Here is a 25,049-nt window from a genome sequence, read left to right as displayed (position 1 = left end):
TTGTTTGGTTGGGCAGCTCAGCTGATGGCTTCTTTTCTCTGATCTCTCACCATATAAACGGATAAGACTGGGGCTTAAGATTGTATTACACAAGGCAATTATTGGGCCGATCATTGCTATCAAGCGTTCATCGGAACATTAACAATGATCAGGCAGGTTAATACTGCTGGCGATTACCCAATGAACGAGCAAATGCTTGTTTATCCGGCAATTAAAATCTTTCAGCCGGTTTAACAATGATTCAGTATGGGGACGAGCGATGACATTAGCCATTGCTCCTTCTCATGCTATGGAGGAGATCATTGCATGTAATACTATTGGTCTCCTCCACTGACGAGCGATTGCTAGTTAAGAATGCTTCCTTTCCAACAATCGTCTGCATGATCAACTAATGTAATATAGTCCTTAAATATGTGTTTATGAACTTTTAGTAATTTAGAGATAAAGTAAAAAGTACAATTAACACAGTAAGACAAACAGTTAACTCTTTGTGACAGAACAGCTCAATATTTTTAATGAAGACCAATTGAAAAAATATATATTTAGCCCAAAATGAGCAAAATGCAACCATACTAAAAAAATTGCCCCGAAGGTCAAAGGGCCAAAATATACAAGGGGACATTCCTAAGTATTGTTTTCAGAACCCAATCCAAATAGGGGCTCAGTAAATTAACTTGTAACTAGTGTTGATCGAACACCATAGTACTCGGGTGCACTGCTCAGGCCTAACGCATCTACCGAGCACCTGCTCTGAAGAGGGGAGGGTGTCTGGTTCATAGGAAAAGGTCAGAAATTGATGGAAACACCACCAAAATGGTTCTGGAACAGCATGGGGAGGATGTCTGGATGCATCTTGTACTCCCAGGTCGTTGCTGGGAACGATGTTGTCCGAGTAGTACACAACTGTTACAGACTGACAATAATACGCACAAAACCGAAGAAAATATCGATTTTAGAGGAAAAATTGTTAGGAAACATTCTTTCCTGTATATTTACTTGTATATAAAGTGCAAGTGCTGCCAAAAATTACAAGGAAGAGGCACTACAATACACCATTAGTTACACATAAAGGAGGTCACCATACACACCCTTGAAAAATTATGATTGATGGCCTGTGGTGGTTAAACATTTGGAGCAAGGGCCTGCTGATCTGACCATCTAAAACATGGGCGAGGGCCTGCTGCCGCTTTGTTGACTCTAGATAACCTGGACCCGATCGCACGTTCCCGCGACGGTGACGATCCATTCGGATGTCTGCCCTATCAACTTTCAATGTTATTTTCAGCGCGAACCACGGTGACCATGGGTAATGGGGAATCAGGGTTTAATTCCGGAGATGCAGTCTGATAAACAGCTACGGCTACCACATCCAAGCAAGGCAGCATGTGCGCAAATTACCTATTAGGTAGAATTAGGTGAGGGCCTGCAGGTGAGCTGATCCTGTAAAAGATTGTAGGTGAGGGCCTGCTGGTGAGCTGACCCTCTAAAATACTGTAGGTGAGAGCTACTATAGCTCTCACCTGTGGATTTTATATTGTATTTTTGTGTAATATTGTGTTGATATGATTATGTGCAATAAAGATATTTACGTGTAGTTCAATTTAGTGGGTACAATCAGTTGGCATGGTTCCACACATGACATACCGTACATGCTTTGGTTTATGGTTGTTGTTATTTGGCCCTCTAAAACTTTATGGTTGAGGGCCTGCTAATGAGCTGACCATTTAAAAAATTACGGGAGCGTGCCCGCTGCTTAGCTGACTATTAAATATTTTTTTACAGTGTTCTAAGCAGGATGGGTCACCTGAATACTTCAGCTAGAAATAATGGAATAGGACTCCGGTTCTATTTTGTTGGTTTTTGGAACTGGGGCCATGTTTAAGAGGGATGGTTGGGGGCATCCGTATTGCGCCGCTGGAGGTAAAATTCTTGGACTGGTGCAAGACGAACCAAAGCAAAAGCATTTGCCAAGAATGTTTTCATTAATCAAAAGCAAAAGTCGGAGGTTCGAAGACGATCAGATACCGTCGTAGTTCCGACCATAAACGATGATGACCGAAGATCCAGAGGTGTGAATTCCCATGACCCGCCGAGCTGCTTCCGGGAAACCAAAGTCTTTGAAGTATGGTTGCAAAGCTGACACTGTATGTCACAGATACATTTTTGAAGCGCACACGTTACATTGCAGATGTGGCCCTGGTCAGGTCACTGTCAGAAGTGGACACCGTCTACAGAAAAAGTACACTGAATGTCACTGATATTTTAGGGATGCGTACACTTTACACAGGAGATGTGGCGCCAATAATTTAACTGTCTGCAGCGGCCTATTACACAGTATTTAGCGCAGGATGCGCTAAAAATTTATATTGCTGCTGTCACACACAATAGTCCTTAAAAGGATTTTTGGGTCTCTGAAATGTTTTTGTATAAAAATCTTCCTATTACACTCCCTACACTGTCTGTCCCTTCCTATGCACAGCTTTCCGTAACACTGAGCAATTTAGCGCAGGTTGCGCTACAAACATATGTTGCTGCTGTCACACACAATAGCCCTTACAAGGACTTTTGGGTCTCTGAAATGTTTTTGTACAAAAAAATATTCAAATACACTCCCTACACTGTCTGTCCCTTCCTATGCTTAGCTCTCCCTGACTTAGAATGAGCCGAACACGTGTCATCGGGTGCTATATAGCACCTGATGACGCGTTCCGGCCAGCCAATCACTGTAATGCCAGTAGCCAACATGGCTACTGGCATTACAGTGAGGGCAGAACTTACCTGCACGTTTATTGGCTTTGTAGCAGACAACAAACGTGCGGGGAGAAGACTCGATCATGGGGCTTGAGCACATTCGGTACTCAGTCGACTACCGCCATGTGCCGATTCTGCCGAGCAGGTGTTCGGCCGAGCATGCTCATTCATCACTACTTTTAACCACCACAATTAGTCTCCTAGGTGGATTTACTATAGTCTTATGGATATTTGGTAGGACATATCAATTTAGTTTTGATGAGTTTTTTGGAGGAAAAAAGATGCTCTTCCAGGTTCTTCGTTGGATGGATGGTACTGGGTCACATTATGTATTGCTAATGCTATCATTAAAGAGCCATGATCAATGCTATTAAACTAGACATACCGCCTCGTAGTGTTTATCATGCTGATTAAAATGATACCTTCGCCTATATGTAATTCTTTTGGGCTCTGGCCTGGGTATCGTCAGTGTAGGATTTCTCATCAAGCAAGCAAGGGTTCAGCTGCTATATAGAAAATTGACCTCTCTTTGGTCTGGAAATGTGGTGTACTTCTGCACCTACGCCTAAATATAATTTTTCTGGGGTGTGGCCCAGGCGGTGGGCTGGTATTCTTGGCCAGGCATGCAAGGGTTCTGCTCCTATATGGAAAATGTAACCCTTGTTGGTCTGCCAATGTGGCACATCTCCTAAATTAAATTTTTATGAGCTGTGGCCCGGGTGGTGCTGGTGGGATTTCTTGCCAAGGAAGCAGGAGTTCCGCTGGGTACAGGATATGGAAAATGTCACTTTCATTGGTCCACAAAGTGGCACTGCTTCGCTTAAATTACATTTTTCTGGGCTCTGGCCCTTGTGCTGCGGTGAGACTCTTGGCGTGTGCATGTCATATGGGCACGTGTTCTGACCCCATTAAGGAATAATGTTTGGATGCCTGGTCCCCCCAAAAAAAACACTGTTTTCTTTAATCCCATAACACTGTGTTTAAACATCATCTGCCCCCAAAAAGGCACAGTTTTTGAAAGGTTTGAAATATGAAAAAGCAGAGCACATGTGACGGTGCGGTGTGTTTTTGAACATTTACCAATAGCTTTTTATGTCCTTGTCACTCTGATATTATTTGCTGTTGCTGTCATTGCGTTCAATAGCTCAGGGCGAGAGAGGGGAAAAAAATAAAAAAATAAAAAAATTAATGGAAAGAGATAATATCTTTTAAAAAAATATGCACTAGAGGGAGTTATATACCAATCTTCAGGGCAATTGAATAAATTTTGGTTTGGGTAGAATCCATTCAGTGCTGAATCAAACTTTTTAAAAATTTTGGTGAACTTTAAACTAATCGAATCTAAAAAGGTTAGCTCATCTCTAATGTAATTTTTCTTTCCCCTACAGAAAATCCTGGGATGAGAATATTATCAGGGGACCTTACTAAAAAATCTGGTGGAAGGAACTGTCCAAAACACTTTGCCCTACATACTGTTTATGACCAGCCAAACCTTATTCCTACAATCCATAGTGACAAGAGAATATCCATTTTTGTGATAGGCAGTAAAGTGAGATATTTTTGTTAATATTTTGCCGCTAGTCTTCAGTGTAATCTGTTTGGCCACTAGGTGTCAGCACTGTACTGTATAGATGCGTGTTAACCAGCGTGCACAAAAATAATGAAAATGATGTAGGCACAACTTCCCTAGTATTGTGCAGGTACATTACTCATTACATTTAGTTAATTATTGCTGAGGAAACCTGGTTTTGTAACTTATTAGTTTATTCAAAAAATTCTTGAATTATCAATGGAAGCAGTGTGCAAGACGAGTAAAATTACAACAAAATGAAAAACAATAGATGCAGAAGACAATTTTGTCATTTTTCTTGGCTTCTTCCATCCAAAGATCCTCAACCTCTTTTAGAAGAACAGTTTTAGCAGTAAAAGACACACAATGGCCGGAGTCAGGACAATGGTATGGACACTTAGACCACCGCTGGTGCAGATAAACTTGACTTCACTTGTAACTCCTCCTTCACTTGTGGAGTGGCTGACAAGGTCACAGATAGACTTTGTCGCGCACCCTCGGATGGCTGTTGAAAGTGACACCAATCCTGCAAAAGACACAACTTCATTTAACACAATACTAAGCCTCATATACTGAAGATTCTCTAACCTGAGCATTGGTCTTCTTGATGATAAATACTATTCCCAGTGGAAAGATCTTTTTTTTTTTGTTGCCCTGGTATTAGCGCTTAATGCCAAGCAGCATGAAAAAAGCTCCAGCAAATGTGTCCCTGTTGTGCCGTGATTTATATTGGATCGCCGCTTCCTCTTGAAACAGCTGATCGGGGGGAGTGGGTGGGTTGGGTGTCGGACCTTATGCTGAGGATAGGTCATCAATATAAATCGTTGCACAAAACCTTTAACTTTGCCTTTGGCTCAGCATATCCCAAGAAGTGTGGAGCCATATGAAAAGGAACAAATTTTTGTACCTGACACATGAGTTGTCTGGAGAAGACACATATTCTGATCCCCTGTGCATTGTATAGTATCAGAAGTGTAACACCAGGTGGAGTCAGCGGATGCGCAGGTTCGGCAGACCAGTCCATTGGGGTTAGAGCTTATTGTTGGCACTGGAAGCAAACAGGTGAAAGAAGAAATATAAAGAACACTTGTTTCCATATGTACCGGATGATGTTTTTTTCATGTATAAACCTAAATGAGGAATATTTATAATCCACCCTTCTAATTTTTAAAAGGGTTGTCCTTCACAATCACTTCATTTTGCCGAGGGATCTTCTTGGTCAGTGAAGACCTCCATGGATTGAAATCATTGAGGCTCTATACAACACGCAGACATAATCTCCGATCTTTACACCTCCTTCTTTGATCTCCTCTTGTCTGTTCCTTGCACCATCATCTAAAGATTTCTTACACTCATCCCTATACTCTGCTGCTCGCTACCCAAGCACATCAGACACCCCCCCCCCCCCCATTCAACCAATCAGAAGCACTGTACTTGTGTTTTTTTTTTGTATATACCCTTTTATTCCTGGAATAAATGACACTTAAATATAAAAAACAAAACAAAACATATCATAGAGCCCCATAGAAAAACAGTTTTTACTTTCACTTGAGTAAAGGTCAAGCTTTTGTTCACTTTGCCTAACTTCGATTCGTGCCGCCGCCGCTGTACAGTAATATACTTGTATGATCTCTACGAGTGTATTACTGTACAGCGGCGGCGGCACGAAGCACATGGCATCATAGCAACCAATTACGCAGTGCACTCATGCACTCAGCAGGAGAATCCACGTATGTGTGAATGAGGCCTAAGGAAAAAAAATCTAAATGACTGATTCACTTACAGATTGCACCGCAAAAAATGAGCCGCCGCACAGCTCCATAGACAAAAAAATAAAATAAAAATGAAGGGGGGCGGGAGATAGAATATGGTAATGAAAAGAAAAAAAAATTTTTTATGGTATCTCGGTAATTGTACTGACCCAAAGAATCAAGAGAACAAAACATGTTACACTGTGGTGGAATTGCGTTTATTTTCCAATTCCATCCTATTTGGATTTTTTTTCCAGCTTCCTACTACATTGAATGCAATATTATATAGCACAAGTACAACTTGTCCAGCAAAAAAAAAAAACAAGCACTCATACGAATAATAAATAAATAAATTCAGAAATGCAGGAAGTAAAAAATTTTAACTCAAAAAACCTTCCTTGTCCTGAAGGTTTTATATGGTGCTCATACTGAACACTATATTTCTCATATTTACACCATACAAGTGGAGTAAATATATTGAAGAATCTCCCAGATACAACTCTAGGTCTCCTTGCTTCCCTTCATCATCTCATAAAACTGGAAGCCTGCAGCCACCATGAGGAGAGCTCGGTGTAAAATTTCAACACACTGAGGTCCCCCTAGTGGTGACTGCAAGAAAATGATCTGGGTCCATATCGGGAAGCAGGCGAAGGAATGTGCCGCCTCTCACCACATAGTACTGACATGTTCTGATTCCATGGTTAGTAGCCACAGCCATTGACAATAGATCAAATTAGACTGTGCCAATGGTTCCACGGTACCATGCTAGGCATACTGATGGTATTTAGAATGATACATCATCAGTGCTTGGTTGCAGTGGTGATCTGTCAAGATGAAGCATGAATGGTAAAGTGGCGCAAATATAGGTTGGGACTAGGGATAAGCGGACCCGTGGATGTTCAGGTTTGCCGGGTTCGGCCAAACTTCGGGTCAAAGTTCAGGTTCGGGACCCGAAATTGACCCAAACTCAAACCCAAACCCCTTTAAAGTCAAAGGGAACCCGAACTTTGGTGAACTAAAATGGCTGTAAAATAGTCATAGTAAGGGCTAGAGGGCTGCAAAATGGAGGTAAGAGCAGGACAATTGCCCTGCAAACAAATGTGGATAGGCAAATGACTTAAAATAACATAGAATAGAAAAAAATTATAATCTTGAACTAGTAGGCGTAGGTGAAAGTGGAGTAGGAGATTGAGGAGGCGGTAGACGTGGTGGTGTAGGTGGAAGCGGAGGAGGAGGAGATATTTATTTATTTTTTATAAATTTGGGAAGGCCCCAAAACATAGGGAAATGGAAAAGAGAACGCAAAGAGAAAGTGCGCTGGAGTATAACAATGGCTGGGTGTGGCCGGTATACATGTCTATTCAGCACAAGGTACGGACAAGTCCTGAGGGATCCATGCCTAGTTACTTTCAATGAATGTGAGCTTGTCCACGTTGGCTGTTGGCGCTTGTTTGTGATCATTCCCCCTGCCGTGCTAAACACATGTTCGGATGCTACACTGGCTGCAGGTCAGGCCAGCACCTCCAAAGCGTAAAGGGCAAGCTTAGGCCATGTGCCCAATTTGGAGACCCAGAACTTGAAGGGGGCAGACCCGTCATTCAGTACGTGTAGGCGTGTGCACACATACTGCTCCACCATGTTGCTGAAATGCTGCCTCCTGCTAAGATGCTCCATATCAGCTGGTGGTGCTGGTTGTTGTGGCGTGGTGACAAAGCTTTTCCACATTTCGGCCATGCTAACCCTGCCTTCTGAGGTGCTGGTGGTTCCCCAGCTGCGTTGGCGACTTTTTCATCCTCCTCCTTCGCCTTGTGCTTCCACTGAGTCCCTGCTGTCAAGTGGGAATGGCATAAGCAGCACGTCTACCAGCGTGCGCTTGTATTCGCGTATCTTCCGATCATGCTCCAGTGACAGAATTAAGGAAGGCATGTTGTCCTTGTAGCGGGGATCTAGCAGCGTGGCCACCCAGTAATCAGCACTGGTTAGAATGTGGGCAACTCGGCGGTCATTGCGCAGGCACTGCAGCATGTAGTCTGTCACGAGTAAGAGGTCCCAGGAGAGACCACCGTGTCGTCAAGCAATAAACGGAAATCAGGTACAGACACATAAGAGTTTATTGCACAAACAGAAACATGGAAAGCAGCACAGATAAAACATGAGCTCTATGTACCGTCAGCACAGTGGGAGAAAACCCCCACTGCGCCACTGTCTAGTAATATTCCAGAGGGGCGTAACTAAGCAACTCCTGGTTTTCACTAGAGCCCTAGATGGTAGGGTTAGACTTAGCCGCAGGAAGTTGCCAGGGTCCACTCTGGAGCGTGACCTAGACAGTGACAGCAGGAGCGAATGGACAACAGGTACCAGAAGGTACCGACGGCACATAGGCAAACATAACAGACAAGTAAATACAAAACAGGGCAAATAATAACACAAGCAGGAGTTCATGCAAGGGAGCAGGAGTGGCAATGAGCAGAGAAGGACTTGCTCCACCAGTAGTAAACTGCATGGCCTTGTCATGCCACTCTGCTGCAAAGGCTTTCTGAACACAGACATCAGAATAAACACAAAGTAACTAAAACATAACTGGCAGAACAGAAAGACAGGAAAAAGGACGCAAATGAACAAGTAGGGAAACTCACAGAGCACAGACAGACAGACACAGATCCCATGGGTCAGCAGCATGGGAGAGAGTACAAGCCAGGAACAGGACAGACAACACACACCAGGAGAGCTGACACAGAACTGAGGAAACCTCAGCCTTATATACAGTTCCATGGGTGCAGCAGAGAGACCACACCCATGGAGCAGACAGAGGATTAACTCCTAATAGGAATACAGGGGAGTTAACCCATACAGAACCACAAATAACACGCAGGAACAGAACTTCAGCGAGGAGCGCCGAATGAGCGGGAACGGAAGGTCACAGTCAAAGGTAACGACTGTGACACTCCCACCCCTCAAAGCCCCCCCCTCTCCTCCCAAACAGAAAGGGGAAGAAGAAGTGGGGGCAACAAACCAAACAGAACCAGGCAAGGGGACAGAAATCAAAGGGGTGACGAGGTACAAGGGCAGGAACACATATGACGACCGCAACCAGCCCAACCCCTGAAAACCAGCCTACACGGAGGGTCCGCAGCCAGTACGCCAGGGGAAGATAGCCAGCCAACACGGCATACACGTCAAGGGAACCGCACCAAGAAGTTACCTCCCCCTCCACTCTCCCTCTGGAGAATGACATGTCTGCCAAGAACTAATTGGCCAGACATGCAGACACCCCCTTCAGGAGGATTGGGACCAGGAACAGGAACCAGACAGGAATACAAAGAAAATCAGAATCAAAGGGGTACAGAGGTATACAAGCAGAATACATAAGACAACCGCAGCCAGCACGCAGCCCCTAGCAACCAGCCTACACGGTAAATGCAGCCAGTACACCAAGAGGAATGCAGCCAGCCTACATGGCCACAAAAGTCATGGTGAACTGCAGTGTGCTAACACCTCCCCCTCCACTCTCCCTCCGGAGAATGGCATGTCTGCCAAGAACTGATTGGTCAGACATGCTGACACCCCCTTCCGGAGGCCAGGACCAGAAGCAGATACCTGCGCCGATAAAGGAAAACACGGCCGTAGGCAGAACTGCAAGCTCAAAAGGTTAAACCGGACGTCACCCCTGGCAACCAGCATACACGGAGAACACCGCAGCCAGTACACCAAGGCAACCAAATCCGATACCTACAGGTAGCATAAAGAGAGAAATACAGAATGCACACACACCACAGATAAGCAGAAAACAGAACAAAAAAAACTCTGTGAAAGTTCACTTGTTCATTCTGTCACGAGTAAGAGGTCCCAGGAGAGACCACCGCGTCGTCAAGCAATAAACGGAAATCAGGTACAGACACAAGAGTTTATTGCACAAACAGAAACATGGAAAGCAGCACAGATAAAACATGAGCTCTATGTACCGTCAGCACAGTGGGAGAAAACCCCCACTGCGCCACTGTCTAGTAAAACTCCAGAGGGGCGTAACTAAGCAACTCCTGGTTTTCACTAGAGCCCTAGATGGTAGGGTTAGACTTAGCCGCAGGAAGTTGCCAGGGTCCACTCTGGAGCGTGACCTAGACAGTGACAGCAGGAGCGAATGGACAACAGGTACCAGAAGGTACCGATGGCACATAGGCAAACATAACAGACAAGTAAATACAAAACAGGGCAAATAATAACACAAGCAGGAGTTCATGCAAGGGAGCAGGAGTGGCAATGAGCAGAGAAGGACTTGCTCCACCAGTAGTAAACTGCATGGCTTTGTCATGCCACTCTGCTGCAAAGGCTTGCTGAACACAGACATATGAATACAAAACAGGGCAACTAATAATACAAACAGGAGTTCACGCAAGGGAGCAGGAGTGGCAATGAGCAGAGAAGGACTTGCTCCACCAGTAGTAATCTGCATGGCCTTGTCATGCCACTCTGCTGCACAGACTTGCTGAACACAGACATCAGAATAAACACAAAGTAACTAAAACATAACTGGCAGAACAGAAAGACAGGAAAAAGGACGCAAATGAACAAGTAGGGAAACTCACAGAGCACAGACAGACAGACACAGATCCCATGGGTCAGCAGCATGGGAGAGAGTACAAACCAGGAACAGGACAGACAACACACACCAGGAGAGCTGACACAGAACTGAGGAAACCTCAGCCTTATACACAAGTTCCATGGGTGCAGCAGAGAGACCACACCCATGGAGCAGACAGAGGATTAACTCCTAATAGGAATACAGGGGAGTTAACCCATACAGAACCACAAATAACACACAGGAACAGAACTTCAGCGAGGAGCGCCGAATGAGCAAGAACGGAAGGTCACAGTCAAAGGTAACGACTGTGACATAGTCGCTCATGTGTGCCAGGCTGCCCAGAGGCAATGACAAGCTGTCCTCTGCATCTACCCAGCCACTCTCTAGTGATGCCTATGAGCTGCTATGGGTGCCACCCTGCTGTGAACACAGTTCCTCCTCATCATCATCCTCCTCATCCTCATCCTCCATAACTGTGTCCTGGCTGTACAGTTGTGTACCTGGCCTCTGTTGGTGCAGGAACCCACCCTCCGAGCAACTTGTGAATGACTGGCCTGATAACCGTGGAAATGACCCCTCTTCCTCCTCCTCTTCCTCCTGTGCCACATCCTCTTCCATCATCGCCCGAAGCGTTTTTTCAATTAGACATATAAGTGGGATAGTAACGCTGAGGACGGTGTCATCGGCACTGGCCATGTTGGTGCAGTAATCGAAACAGCGCAACACGGCACACACGTCCCGCATGGAGGCCCACTCGTTGGTGGTGAAGTGGTGCTGTTCCGCAGACGACTCACCCAGGCGTGCTGCAGCTGAAACTCCACTATCGCCTGCTGCTGCTCGCACAGTCTGTCCAGCATGTGCAAGGTGGAGTTCCACCTTGTGAGTGTGTCGCATATGAGGCGTTGAGAGGGAAAGCTGAAGTTACGTTGCAGCGCTGACAGGCGAGCAGCAGCAGGGTGAGAACGCCGAAAAGCGGGCACAAAAGGCCCGCACTCTCTGCAGCAGCTCTGACATATCGGGGTAATTTTTCAGGAACCTCTGCACCACCAAATTCAGCACATGCGCCAAGCAAATGATGTGTGTCAAACCGGCTAGGCCCAGAGCTGCTACGAGATTTTGACCATTATCGCACACCACCAGGCCGGGCTTGAGACTCAGTAGCACCAACCACTCAACAGTCTGTTGTTCCATGTCCGTCCACAGCTCCTGCGCGGTGTGGGTTTTTCCCCCCAAACAGATGAGTTTCAAAACAGCCTGCTGTGGTTTACCCCTGGCTGTGCTGAAGTTGGTGGTGCAGGTGTTACACTAACCGGATGAGGAGGCGGTAGAGGAGGAAGCGGAGTAGGAGGAGGAGGCAACAGGAGGTAACGAGAAACGTCCTGCAATCATCAGTGGCCGAAATACATGCGCCAAACTGCTATTTGCCTCAGGCCCAGCCGCCATTGCATTTATCCAGTGTTCAGTTAGGGAGATATAATGTCCCTGCCCGTGCTTACTAGTCCACATATCAGTGGTTATGAGGACCTTGCCACAGATGGCGTTGCGCAGTGCACACCTGATTTTGTCCGCCACTTGGTTGTCCAAGGCAGGGATGGCTCGCCTGTAAAAGTAGTGGCGGCTGGGCATGACGTACTGTGGGGCAGCCACCGCCATAAGGTTTTTAAAAGTCTCAGTCTCCACCAGGCGAAATGACAGCATTTCAAAGGCCAGCACTTTTGATGAAATGCTGGCATTTGGGACCAGGGATCGCTGGTGGGTAGGGGGGTACTTCCTCTTTCTCTCCAGTGTTTGGGGGATGGACAGCTGAACACTTCCATGGGACAGTGTGGAGATGCTTGGTAACGGTGACGGTGCTAGTGGTGTCGCTGTTACATCCTCTGTTTGCAGGGTGGCAGGTGCCACTGTAACTCCAGTGGGGAAGAAAGAGGTTGAGACTGCATCAGAAGAGGGAGCAGCAGGAGCTCGAGGTCTTTTGTGGTTTTTGAGGTGTTTACTCCACTGCAGCTCGTGCTTTGCACTTAGATGCCTGGTCATGCAGGTTGTGCTCAGGAATAGAACATTTATGCCTCGCTTCAGGCTCCGATTGCACAGCGTTCAAACCACTCGCGTCTTGTCGTCAGCACATTGTCTGAAGAACTGCCACGCCAGGGAACTCCTTGGAGCTGGCTTTGGTGTGCTCGGTTCCTGGGTGCGGTGGGCAGTAGCAAGCGTACTGTCTAGGGGATGGCCATTCTGCTTTTGCACCCTGCTTCCTTCTTTTGCTGTGCGGCTGGCGCTATGTGACCACCACCAATTCCTCCGAACTAGACAGGTCACTCGCCTGACCTTGATTCCATGTGGAATCTAGGACCTCATCATCCTCCACATCATCTTCCACCCACTCTTCACCCCTGCCCTCTTTGCTGGTCTGCACACTGCAGAGAGCCGCGGCAGTTGGTGTTTAACTCATCATCAAAGACATGCTGTAATGGTACTCCCATGTCCACATCCTGAAACATAAGTGGTTGGGCATCAGTGCTCTCAATCTCTTCCACTTCTGGGGCAGGGCTAGGTGGATGGCCCACGGAAACCCTGCCAGCAGAGTCATCAAAAAGCATAAGAGACTGCTGCATGACTTGGGTCTCAGATTGCTTGGCTGATTTGCAAGGGGGTGAGGTGAAAGACAGATGCCCATGGGCAACAGGTGCCAACTCTGCGGTTTCAGCAGGGGACCGGGTGGGAGACAATGTGAAGGAACTGGAGGCACTGTCAGCCACCAAATCTGCTACCGCCTCACCATTCATACACCGATATTCGGGCATACAAAATAACGCTGAACGTTCTGTCGCCTACGTGCACATGAGGAAGGTGTTTCATTTGGGCGTGTTCCTGGCGCAGATCAACCACGTCCTCTTCCTGCAACAGGAGCTCCACCAACACCACCAGCACCACAACTAGGACCGCGTCCCTTATTTGATGCTCTCCATTCTTTGAGGTCACCCACTGAACTAACAGACAGATTAACTATATTAATTTCTTTGTCATGTATGTAGTGCATGTGTACCTCACCCAAAAAATGGGTATATGTCACCCACTGAACTAACAGACGGATTAACTATATTCATTTCCCTGTCACATACAGTATGCAGTGCAGGTGTACCTAACACCAAAAATGGGTATATGTCATCTAACAGACAGATTAACTATATTAATTTCCCGGTCAAGGATGCAGTGCAGGTGTATCTAACACCAAAAATGGGTATATGTCATCCACCGAACTAACAGACAGATTAAATATTATATTTTTGTGTCAGGGGTACAAAGCTGGTGTATTGCACCCACAAAAAAAATCACCATAGGTCACCCACAGAATAAATAGCCAGATGAGATTCCTAACACTCTCCCTCACTTCAGCTGCCTGCTTCCTGTCCCTGCACTACTCAGAGCTGATGGGCGGGGCTACACGTGATCCAACTTGTATAGAGGCTGAGTCACATGATGCACCGGCCAATCACAGCCATGCCATTACTAGGCATGGCTGTGATGGCTTCTAAGTGCCCACAGCTTAAAAGCTTGTTGATTGGCTGCACTGCAGCCTTTCAACAAGTTTTATTAAATGCCCGAACATGGAACTCGAACCCGAACTTTTGCTGCAAAGTTCGGTTTCTGGTCCGGGTACCCGAACTTCGATCAACAATAGTTGGGACCCAAGCATAAATTTGCATGAAAAGAAAAGATTTTGTAAGGTAACACAATAGGCAGAATTTATTTTTACTGGCAAGATTTGCAAATTTTGCTGAAAAGTAGATGGAGCTAAGTGAAAAGGAGCCTCCCGTGGCCATCAGATTTACCACTGGTGACAATTATGACTCAATTGTACATTGGCTAATATCTGGCGTAGGTTTGCTATACTGGCGTACAAAGAAGATGCCAGAAGATGTGCCAATTTTATTATGATGGCAGCTCCTCTTAAGAAAAAAATAAAACGTTGGTGCATCTTACTACAGAGCACTTTTCTAAAACTTTTGCATGTAGCCCCCATCATAGTCAATTCCCCCAATATTTTATTTTTTATTATTTCAATGTCTGTAACCCAATATCAGCACAGAAAAGACGAAAATAAATGACTTACATGAAGGAAGATTAGGAGTGCAGTTGTCAGTTCTGCAGCATGACGTGCCCATCCTGATTTGTGCTCCTTCTATGCTCACAGTGCCCTTGTAGCCACATTGAGATGAAGGTGTGCAAGATCTGACCAAAGTTATGGACATTTCACCTAAAAATAAACAAAGCACACATTTTATTTTTTACTGAAGTTAAAAAAAAGCATAAATATTCTTAAAGGGGTTCTTCACATTACACTTTTTGTTCAAAATGTTCATTGACAAAAAGCAAATCAGAGCCTTTTTTCTCCTGGAAAATCCTTCAATCAGCAGTAACCTGTTCAATTTTTGAGCGGCACCACCACAGAGGAAGTTAGGTATTACACAGTTCCCATTCAAATCAGTGGACTATCTATGTAGTCCAAGACATGTCCAATGGAGGAAGAGATGCCCTTTGTAACCGCTGTACTCTCTGGCCAAGAGACAATGGTCCCGAACAGAAACCCCCCTCCTCAATAAACTCCAAACTCCATAGGGTTATGAAGATTCAGTTTCTGAGACAAACATAATAACAATATAAATTTGGCTCTTCCAAAATCATGCTCAGCCACAGATTAAGGGCTCATGCACACAGCCGTTGCTTGGCCGTAGCCGTACAGTTTCAATGGGTCCGCAATTCGAGAGATGTTCTATTTTTTGGCAGTGCGGACAGATCACTGACCCATTCAAGTTGAATGGGTCTCGATTCGTCCCGGCCGCACAATGGCCGTGTGCATGAGCCCTAATGCTCACATGTCTTTTAAGGTGCACGGTAAATGGCTTAAAAATTTGAAACAAATGCAAAAAATTGCGGAATTGCTATTTCCCCACCAAGAAATAAAATTAACAATTTTTTAGATTTTTTTCTGTGCGGAAATTGACCTGAATTGTGGATTTCAATTATGTTTGTGGTTTTAATTGTAGATTTCACCTTTTTCAATGGACAAGTGAAATCTGCACCAAAAAGCCTCTGTTGTGGATTTTGATGCGGATATGATGCATAAATGCACAAAAACTGGTGAGGATCTTATGTGCGTTCACCCGCACCTGCGTGCAGGTAGCCTAATTGTAGCTAAGCTACAATACTCTGACACTGAACCTTCTGCTTCCAGCTCCATCCACTGTATAGTTTCCAATGCTGGCGGCTGTCCAAAAGAGCTGATACTCAGACCTCCATCAATTTGATATTATTGTCCTATCCTGGGGATTGGCCATGGATATCTAAGTACTGAAAACCCCTTTAATCGTGTCTGTTTTGGCTAAAGGGTTGAAGAATAGAAGAATACCGTGAGAAGCGCTGCTAGTATTTATATCCTTATTGTATAAAGTGGCCCTTTAAACATGCCCTTTAAGGTGCCAAATTTATTAAAAGGGTTGTTAATGCCTGGAGACCTCCCTTCCCTATGGCCAGTCCCTTCTTAGGAATCATACTTACTGAATCATTGCTACTGGGATCCAGCTCCATCAATGCCTCACTGGCTCTGAAAGCCCATCACATGACTGCTGCAGCCAATGACTAGCCACAGCAGTGATGTGTCACCCATGCGCCATGTCACAGCTTAACATGACGCATGGGTGACAAGTCACCACTGTGGCCAGTCATTGGCTGCAGTGGTTATGTGACCTGTGTCAAACCAGATTTTGATGGTGGGAGACCCATGAAATATGATTGCCACTGTGGGTCCCACCAAGCTTCATAACCTTCTCCCGACACAGGAATTTTTTTATTTTTTTGTTTTCACCTACAAAGAGCCATAATTTTTTTTATTTTTCTGTCGACATTCGGCTTTTATTTCTGGATCAGTTGTATATTTTAATGGCATCATGTTTAGACAGAATATGGAACTCCAGCTCAGCTGAGTTAAGAAAAAGTCCGTGCCCGGATAGGTCCGAATCAGGACCACTCAAACAACGTAGGAAAATTCAGCACAGGTCATAAAATCCATGAGTTCTTTATTGAAGATTAGAATCAATACATATGTGTGTGGGGACAGAGCCTCCGATACTCCATGTCAGATGTCCTTAGTCATAACTGGAGAAAAGTGGAATGTGGACTCAGTATACTATCAGGTGTGCAACATTAAAGGGGTTATTCCATAATTAATGTAAAAACTGAAAATCAGACACCATATAGTACATGACAACCTCTTTTTAATAAACCTAGAACCAGCCCTGTGCCTCACATGGATCCAGAGATCTCCACATTCATTGCACAGCTATATTTATACTAAGCTGACCGCTCAAGGGGTGCGTCCTTTCGTCTGCACCTAAGGGGGCGTGTCCATAGTCTCCCTATCACAGCTCAGGGGGCGTGTCCATAGTCTCCCTATCACAGCTCAGGGGGCATGTCCATAGTCTCCCTATCACAGCTCAGGGGGCATGTCCATAGTCTCCCTATCACAGCTCAGGGGGCATGTCCATAGTCTCCCTATCACAGCTCAGATAGAAAAAAGGGAGCGCAAATGGGGGAACAAAAGAGGGGGGGGAGAAGATTTAGAAGAACTCATGGGTCCAAGGTAAAAAGAAGGGAAAGAGAAAAAGATTGGGGCAACTAAGAGTCAGGGAGGAAGAGGGGGTTGTTAGGGGAAATGGAATAGGGTGTGGGTTGGGGGAAGGAGAAGCTCGGGCGCCAAGGGATACCAAAAGCAAAGAAGAAAAAAGTAGTGAGGCTGCTCACACCAAATGGAACCGAGGTTCAACCAAGGCCGCGACAAATTGTGGATGCACAGAAAAAGACCAGTGGAGCGCCAAACGTTGAAAAGAAATAAATATGACAAATTGAGGCTTACACGGCCATACTAGAAGAAAAGGAGGCCGTATGATGTAAAGCCAGTTAAAAGGGTGAAATTAAAAATAATTAGCTTTTTTGTTTTTACATTTGAAATAATAAAAACTAGTACAATTACTATACTATTTAGTAAAATAAATATACACAGTCGTGCGTTTTTACTCATTTCACCAGGGGGGGTGGCACAAGATAAACTCAAGACACTTGATGCCAGGTCCCCCCTCGCCAAGGTCGCCTGTAGAATGTTAGTTCCCCTTGTCGTCCTGTTGATTGATGACCCAAGGGACTTCAGATGTAGCACAAGGTAACTTTATTTTATAAGCTCGACGCGTTTTGGGGCATATAAAAACCCCTTCCTCAGGAGCATATCACACCCCCCTGGTGAAGTGAGTAAAAACGCGCGACTGTATATATTTATTTTACAAAATAGTATAGTAATTGTACTTGTTTTTATAATTTCAAATGTAAAAACAAAAAAACTAATTATTTATATTTTCACCCTTTTTACTAGCTTTACACCATACGGCCTCCTTCACTTCTAGTATGGCCGTGTCAGCCTCCATTAGTCATATTTATTTATTTTCAACGTTTGGCGCTCCACTGGTCTTTTTCTATGTATCATAGCTCCGGAGGCAGTTGAAGGATAGGACTAAGCATGTGCGGCCTTGTCAGTGAGCAGATCAAAGAAATAAGAAAAAGAGCAAACAGCAGGTGGCGCTATACAGATACATTTTATTGAATAGCTCAGTGGCTATACTCAATTTTTTATTAGATGCAATTACAAAAGTATTTAGATCCAGGTTTGTAAACTGTAGAATGGTTTTCATGGGACAACCCCTTTAACTCAAGATAATGAGTAGCAAAGGTAGAACAAAATAATAAAACGCAACACCTGAATACCAGAGTGCACATACAGTAGCACTAGTGAAGACAGGGCGGCACTACCTTCTTGAATTCGCGGTGCACGTGTCCGTGGAATGGCGTCCAGACAAACGTTTCAAAGAAGAAGACCGGCACTTCGCAGATGTAGATCACAATGTAGATTTATTCAGTCACATATTCAAGTGGCATAGTGACGCGTTTCAGCACAAATGTGCTTTCATCAGACTGCAATGAAACATCTTACACTCCAGCTATTTATACATAAATGAGACACTAAGGAACTGACATCATCAGAGGAGCTCCGCCTCCCTCATTAACTAAAAATTCGCATATCAAATAATCGCAATGAAATAATCGCATTAGAAAATTTGCAAAAAAAATTCGCATAAAAAATTTGCATAAAAAAATTTGCATAAAAAAATTCGCATAAACATATCCACTCTATACTGGCGAAGATTTTCAGTCCAATAGTCCATTTTGGCAGTGATTAATCACGCTGAAGAAAAAGAGAAATATATTTATCTAATTGCATAAAGCCGAATGCCTTATAGGAAGCAGGACACATTGTACTCACGATTGAGGCCCCTGGGCTCCATTGTCTGCAGACGATGGATCCAGTAAGCCTCTCTTTTCAATAACAATTTATTTCTATCACCCCCTCGACGGGGTAATGATACACCTTCAATAATCTGATACCTCAACTGCGAGATATTATGTTTTTTATCATGAAAATGAAGGGGAATTGGAAGTAATAAATTCTGTTTGCGGATAGTAGATTTGTGTTTACTTAGTCTGTCCTTCATTCTCATCGAGGTTTCCCCCACATATAATAATCCACATGGACATTTAAGAATGTAAACCACAAATCTACTATCACAGGTGAACGTGCCCCTTATTGGAATATTTTCACCTGAGTGAGGGTGGGAAAAACATGAACCCTTTATGACGCTGGAACAATTGACACAATTTAAACAAGGAAAAGTGCCCCGTCTAGGTGTAGATAAAAAACTCTGTCCTCTTTCTATTTTATTACTTCCCACATCTGCCCGGACTATTTTATCCCTAATATTTTCTGCCCGTTTATAGCATATCATGGGTGGCCTCTGGAACTCTCCTATCCGTGGATAGGACTTGGATAATATGTGCCAATGTTGATTAACAATAGTCCTCAGGCGCTGGGACCAAGGATGGTATTTAATTACTAAGGGGATCCTTGTTTCTTTCTTAGTTCTATCCGGTGGTGTAGTCTCAGCTTTATTACGCTTTATTTTCAATAGATCAGGGGGGTAGCCTCGCTCTCTAAATTTATTGGTCATATCGTCTAATCTTATTTGGCACATATCCCTATCACTGACGATCCGTCTAACCCTCTGGTATTGTGAATATGGGATAGATTCCTTGATGGTTGCTGGGTGACTACTTGAAAAGGACAGTAAACTGTTCCTATCAGTTGATTTCACAAATAAATCCGTCTGTATCTTACCTTCTTTGTCCCTAGTCACCCAGGTATCCAAAAAGGAAATTCTATCAGAACTATGGTGTACAGTGAATTTAAGTTCATCCCAGATGGAATTTAAATACGTGGTAAATTCCGTAAGGGATCGGACGTCGCCTCGCCATACGCAAAAAATATCGTCGATGAATCAACGCCAAAATATACAATGTTGATGATATAGAGGGCTAGAGTAAACAAATTGACACTCAAAAGAAGCCATATATGTATTTGCGTATGGCGGCGCGACGTTCGATCCCATCGCGGTCCCACGGCACTGCTGATAAAAAGAATCTTGAAACAAAAAATAATTTTGCTCAAGGACTATTTTCAAAAGTTCCAGAAAAAATTCCTTTTCTGCCTTTTTGTATGTGCTTGTGCCTAAGAGACCCGCGACTGCATTAATTCCTTTTTCATGGATAATAGATGTATAAAGACTGCACACGTCTAAAGTGACGAATATGCAGCCTTCATCCACCTGGAGAGAGCTGATTTCAGATAGAAAGTGGCCAGTATCTCGGATATACGATGGTGCTAGTTTAGTTAGAGGGGTTAATACCCTCTCCAAAAAAATAGCTGGATTTGAAAGTATGGAGTCAGTGGACGCCACTATCGGGCGACCTGGTGGATTAATTAGTGACTTATGCACTTTTGGTAGAGTGTAAAACACCGGGGTAATCGGATGTTGATTTATAAGAAAGTCCCCCAATTTGGCGTCCACCACTTCATTCTCTTTGGCTTTATCTACCACTCGCTGTAAAATTTCTTTGATATGGTAGACTGGATCACTATTTAGCATTTTATAAGTACTACTATCCTGTAGTTGTTGTAAAATTTCACTAACATAATATTCTTTGTCTAAGATAACGATGGCCCCCCCCTTATCTGCAGGTTTTATTATTAAGGATTTCTCCTTTAATAAGGAGTCAAGGGCATGTTTCTCCTCCACAGGTAAATTATAATTTACATGTAACTTTCCTTGTTTACATTGTTGCAACAATTTATCGACATCATTTTGCACCAATTTAACAAATGTCTCAACTGGATGATACGTCCTGGGAGGTGTATAATTACTTTTAACTCTCAAATTAAACTGTTTAACAGTTAACATAGTAGTAACAGAGCTATCCTCCACCTGTTCCACATCACCAGTAGTTTCATTACCACCAAATTGAGCTTTTAGACGCAAATTGCGAAAAAAACGATGTAAGTCAGTGTCCAAGGTGAACGTATCAAAGTTCCCGGTCGGGCTGAAAGATAAGCCCTTTTTCAATAAGTTCATCTGGGCAGGACTGAGGCTCTTGGATGATAAGTTTAACACTAAGTTTTCTCCCGTACCTGTGACCGCGTTTTCCTCGGTGCGTCTGCCTCGCCGATGATGACGGCCGGCTCGCCGGGTGTTAATCTTGGTCTTCTTGTACGGCGTTGGCCTAAAAAAGGCCCCCGAGAGCCACCTGAAGTTTCGCTGCCGGACCCCGATGAAAAAGAACCGGTTTGACGAAATCTCGGACGTGACGTTGGAGTTGCGGTACCGGAAGCGTCCTGCCATCTGTAGACCCGATGGGATGTATAATCCTCTGTATCTCGCAGATATTTCGATCTCTTGGTCTGTTCGATCTTGCTTTTTAAATCGGTACATTGTTTCTCCAAGTTTTCTTGTAAGGTAGTATATTCGTCGGATTTTAGATTATCTCTCAACTGTTCTTTTATAGTCGCAATATTAGCGTTGCATTCAGTAATGGAGATGGATAGATGTTCAAGCGTAAGGACTATAAGGTCCAGCGAACATTTATTAAGAATATTCGCAAAACGGGTACAGTAGTCCACTTTATCACAGAAAAGAGTTGGTCTTAAATTGACTCGCAGACCCCGTGGTATCTTTTGAGTACGGTGATATTCAGCCAATGTTGCCGCATGTAATTCAAGTGAAACAAGGTGTCTCGCCTCCTTAATCAGGCTCCTGCTCTTTAGCTCAGTAGGAGGGATTTTCAGAAAATCAGAGGGAGCGATAATTTTCGACACAATGTCTCGTGCCTCATCCTCTGTATAAGCAAAGGTACTCATCTGATGTTTGTTGATGCAGGTGTGCTCGTTCCTGAAGGCCGTATAGATTCTAGTGAAGACAGGGCGGCACTACCTTCTTGAATTCGCGGTGCACGTGTCCGTGGAATGGCGTCCAGACAAACGTTTCAAAGAAGAAGACCGGCACTTCGCAGATGTAGATCACAATGTAGATTTATTCAGTCACATATTCAAGTGGCATAGTGACGCGTTTCAGCACAAATGTGCTTTCATCAGACTGCAATGAAACATCTTACACTCCAGCTATTTATACATAAATGAGACACTAAGGAACTGACATCATCAGAGGAGCTCCGCCTCCCTCATTAACTAAAAATTCGCATATCAAATAATCGCAATGAAATATTCGCATTAGAAAATTTGCAAAAAAAAATTCGCATAAAAAATTTGCATAAAAAAATTTGCATAAAAAAATTCGCATAAACATATCCACTCTATACTGGCGAAGATTTTCAGTCCAATAGTCCATTTTGGCAGTGATTAATCACGCTGAAGAAAAAGAGAAATATATTTATCTAATTGCATAAAGCCGAATGCCTTATAGGAAGCAGGACACATTGTACTCACGATTGAGGCCCCTGGGCTCCATTGTCTGAAGACGATGGATCCAGTAAGCCTCTCTTTTCAATAACAATTTATTTCTATCACCCCCTCGACGGGGTAATGATACACCTTCAATAATCTGATACCTCAACTGCGAGATATTATGTTTTTTATCATGAAAATGAAGGGGAATTGGAAGTAATAAATTCTGTTTGCGGATAGTAGATTTGTGTTTACTTAGTCTGTCCTTCATTCTCATCGAGGTTTCCCCCACATATAATAATCCACATGGACATTTAAGAATGTAAACCACAAATCTACTATCACAGGTGAACGTGCCCCTTATTGGAATATTTTCACCTGAGTGAGGGTGGGAAAAACATGAACCCTTTATGACGCTGGAACAATTGACACAATTTAAACAAGGAAAAGTGCCCCGTCTAGGTGTAGATAAAAAACTCTGTCCTCTTTCTATTTTATTACTTCCCACATCTGCCCGGACTATTTTATCCCTAATATTTTCTGCCCGTTTATAGCATATCATGGGTGGCCTCTGGAACTCTCCTATCCGTGGATAGGACTTGGATAATATGTGCCAATGTTGATTAACAATAGTCCTCAGGCGCTGGGACCAAGGATGGTATTTAATTACTAAGGGGATCCTTGTTTCTTTCTTAGTTCTATCCGGTGGTGTAGTCTCAGCTTTATTACGCTTTATTTTCAATAGATCAGGGGGGTAGCCTCGCTCTCTAAATTTATTGGTCATATCGTCTAATCTTATTTGGCACATATCCCTATTAGAGATGGCCCGAACTATCCGACGGCGAACAGTTCCCGGCGAACATAGCTTGTTCGCGTTCGCCTCTGCCGGGCGAACACATGCGATGTTCGGTCCGCCCCCTATACATCATCATTGAGCAAACTTTGACCCTGTACCTCACAGTCAGCAGACACATTCCAGCCAATCAGCAGCATACCCTCCCTCCCAGACCCTCCCACCTCCTGCACAGCATCCATTTTAGATTCATTCTGAAGCTGCAGTCTTAGTGAGAGGAGGGAGACTGTAACTGCTGCTGATTTAATTGGGAAATCGATAGCTAGGCTAGTGAATTCAGTGTCCACTCCAGTCCTGAAAGACTCATCTGATCTCTGCTGTAAGGACAGCGTCCTGACAGCACCCCAAAAAGCCCTTTTTAGGGCTGCAACATTAGTCTGCTTTTTTTTTTTCCTTTATATACATATTGCAGTTGCCTGGCCTGCCTGTGTGTGAGGAGCTGCAGGCCCACAGACTGTAGTGTGCCCACTGCCAGTGCTCACCCCTGTCATTCCGTGTGGCACAGGACTTTGCTTAAAAAAAGGCACTTAATTTTTACACTTTAATCTAAGGTTAGTTGCCTGCCAGTGTGTGTCAGGCTGACTTCCACTGACTGTAGTGTGCCCACTGCCAGTGCCCACCACTCATACCGGCTGGCACAGGACTTTGCATAAAAAAGGCATTTAATTTTTACACTTTAGTGTAATTTCAGCTGCTTGCCTGCTGCTAGTGTGTGTCAGGCCGACTTCAACTGACTGTAGTGTGCCCACTGCCAGTGCCCACCCCTGTCATCCCGTGTGGCACAGGACTTTGCTTAAAAAAAAGGCACTTCATTTTTACACTTTAATCTAAGGTTAGTTGCCTGCCAGTGTGTGTCAGGCCGACTTCAACTGACTGTAGTGTGCCCACTGCCAGTGCCCACCCCTGTCATCCCGAGTGGCACAGGACTTTGCTTAAAAAATAGGCACTTAATTTTTACACTTTAATCTAAGGTTAGTTGCCTGCCAGTGTGTGTCAGGCTGACTTCCACTGACTGTAGTGTGCCCACTGCCAGTGCCCACCACTCATACCGGCTGGCACAGGACTTTGCTTAAAAAAGGCATTTAATTTTTACACTTTAATGTAATTTCAGCTGCTTGCCTGCTGCTAGTGTGTGTCAGGCCGACTTCAACTGACTGTAGTGTGCCCACTGCCAGTGCCCACCCCTGTCATACCGAGTGGCACAGGACTTTGCTTAAAAAATAGGCACTTAATTTTTACACTTTAATCTAAGGTTAGTTGCCTGCCAGTGTGTGTCAGGCTGACTTCCACTGACTGTAGTGTGCCCACTGCCAGTGCCCACCACTCATACCGGCTGGCACAGGACTTTGCATAAAAAAGGCATTTAATTTTTACACTTTAGTGTAATTTCAGCTGCTTGCCTGCTGCTAGTGTGTGTCAGGCCGACTTCAACTGACTGTAGTGTGCCCACTGCCAGTGCCAACCACTGATACCGGGTGGCACAGTAGCTTGCCGATAAATAAGGCATTTAATTTTTAGACAGTAGTCTAAATTCAGTTGCTTGCCTGCTGCCAGTGTGTGTCAGGCCCTCTTCCACTGACTGTAGTGTGCCCACTGCCAGTGCCAACCACTCATACCGGGTGGCACAGTAGCTTGCCGATAAATAAGGCATTTAA

The 25,049-nt window shown here is 44.4% G+C and overlaps 1 protein-coding gene across 3 annotated transcripts in view; it reads right to left on the bottom strand.

The window, feature by feature from the left end:
• Positions 1 to 3,822: 3,822 nt before the first annotated feature.
• LOC120992292 (phospholipase A2 inhibitor 25 kDa subunit-like) overlaps positions 3,823 to 25,049 on the bottom strand; it is a 598,293-nt gene continuing 577,066 nt past the window's right edge. For 2 of the 3 annotated variants that reach the window (XM_040421206.1, XM_040421197.1), the window contains exons 4-6: positions 14,763 to 14,899; positions 5,229 to 5,369; positions 3,823 to 4,847 (exon numbers count right to left, since the gene is read on the bottom strand). In XM_040421206.1, the coding sequence (XP_040277140.1) occupies positions 4,654 to 4,847; positions 5,229 to 5,369; positions 14,763 to 14,899 (472 nt within the window). In that variant the 3' untranslated portion in view covers positions 3,823 to 4,653. The remainder of the gene's footprint in view (positions 4,848 to 5,228; positions 5,370 to 14,762; positions 14,900 to 25,049) is intronic. The other variant, XM_040421180.1, reaches the window with a different exon arrangement.

The sequence above is a fragment of the Bufo bufo genome, chromosome 1, assembly GCF_905171765.1.
Source record: "Bufo bufo chromosome 1, aBufBuf1.1, whole genome shotgun sequence".
In the NCBI taxonomy this organism is placed as follows: Eukaryota; Metazoa; Chordata; class Amphibia; order Anura; family Bufonidae; genus Bufo; species Bufo bufo.
This window is presented reverse-complemented; position numbering and strand designations above follow the sequence as displayed.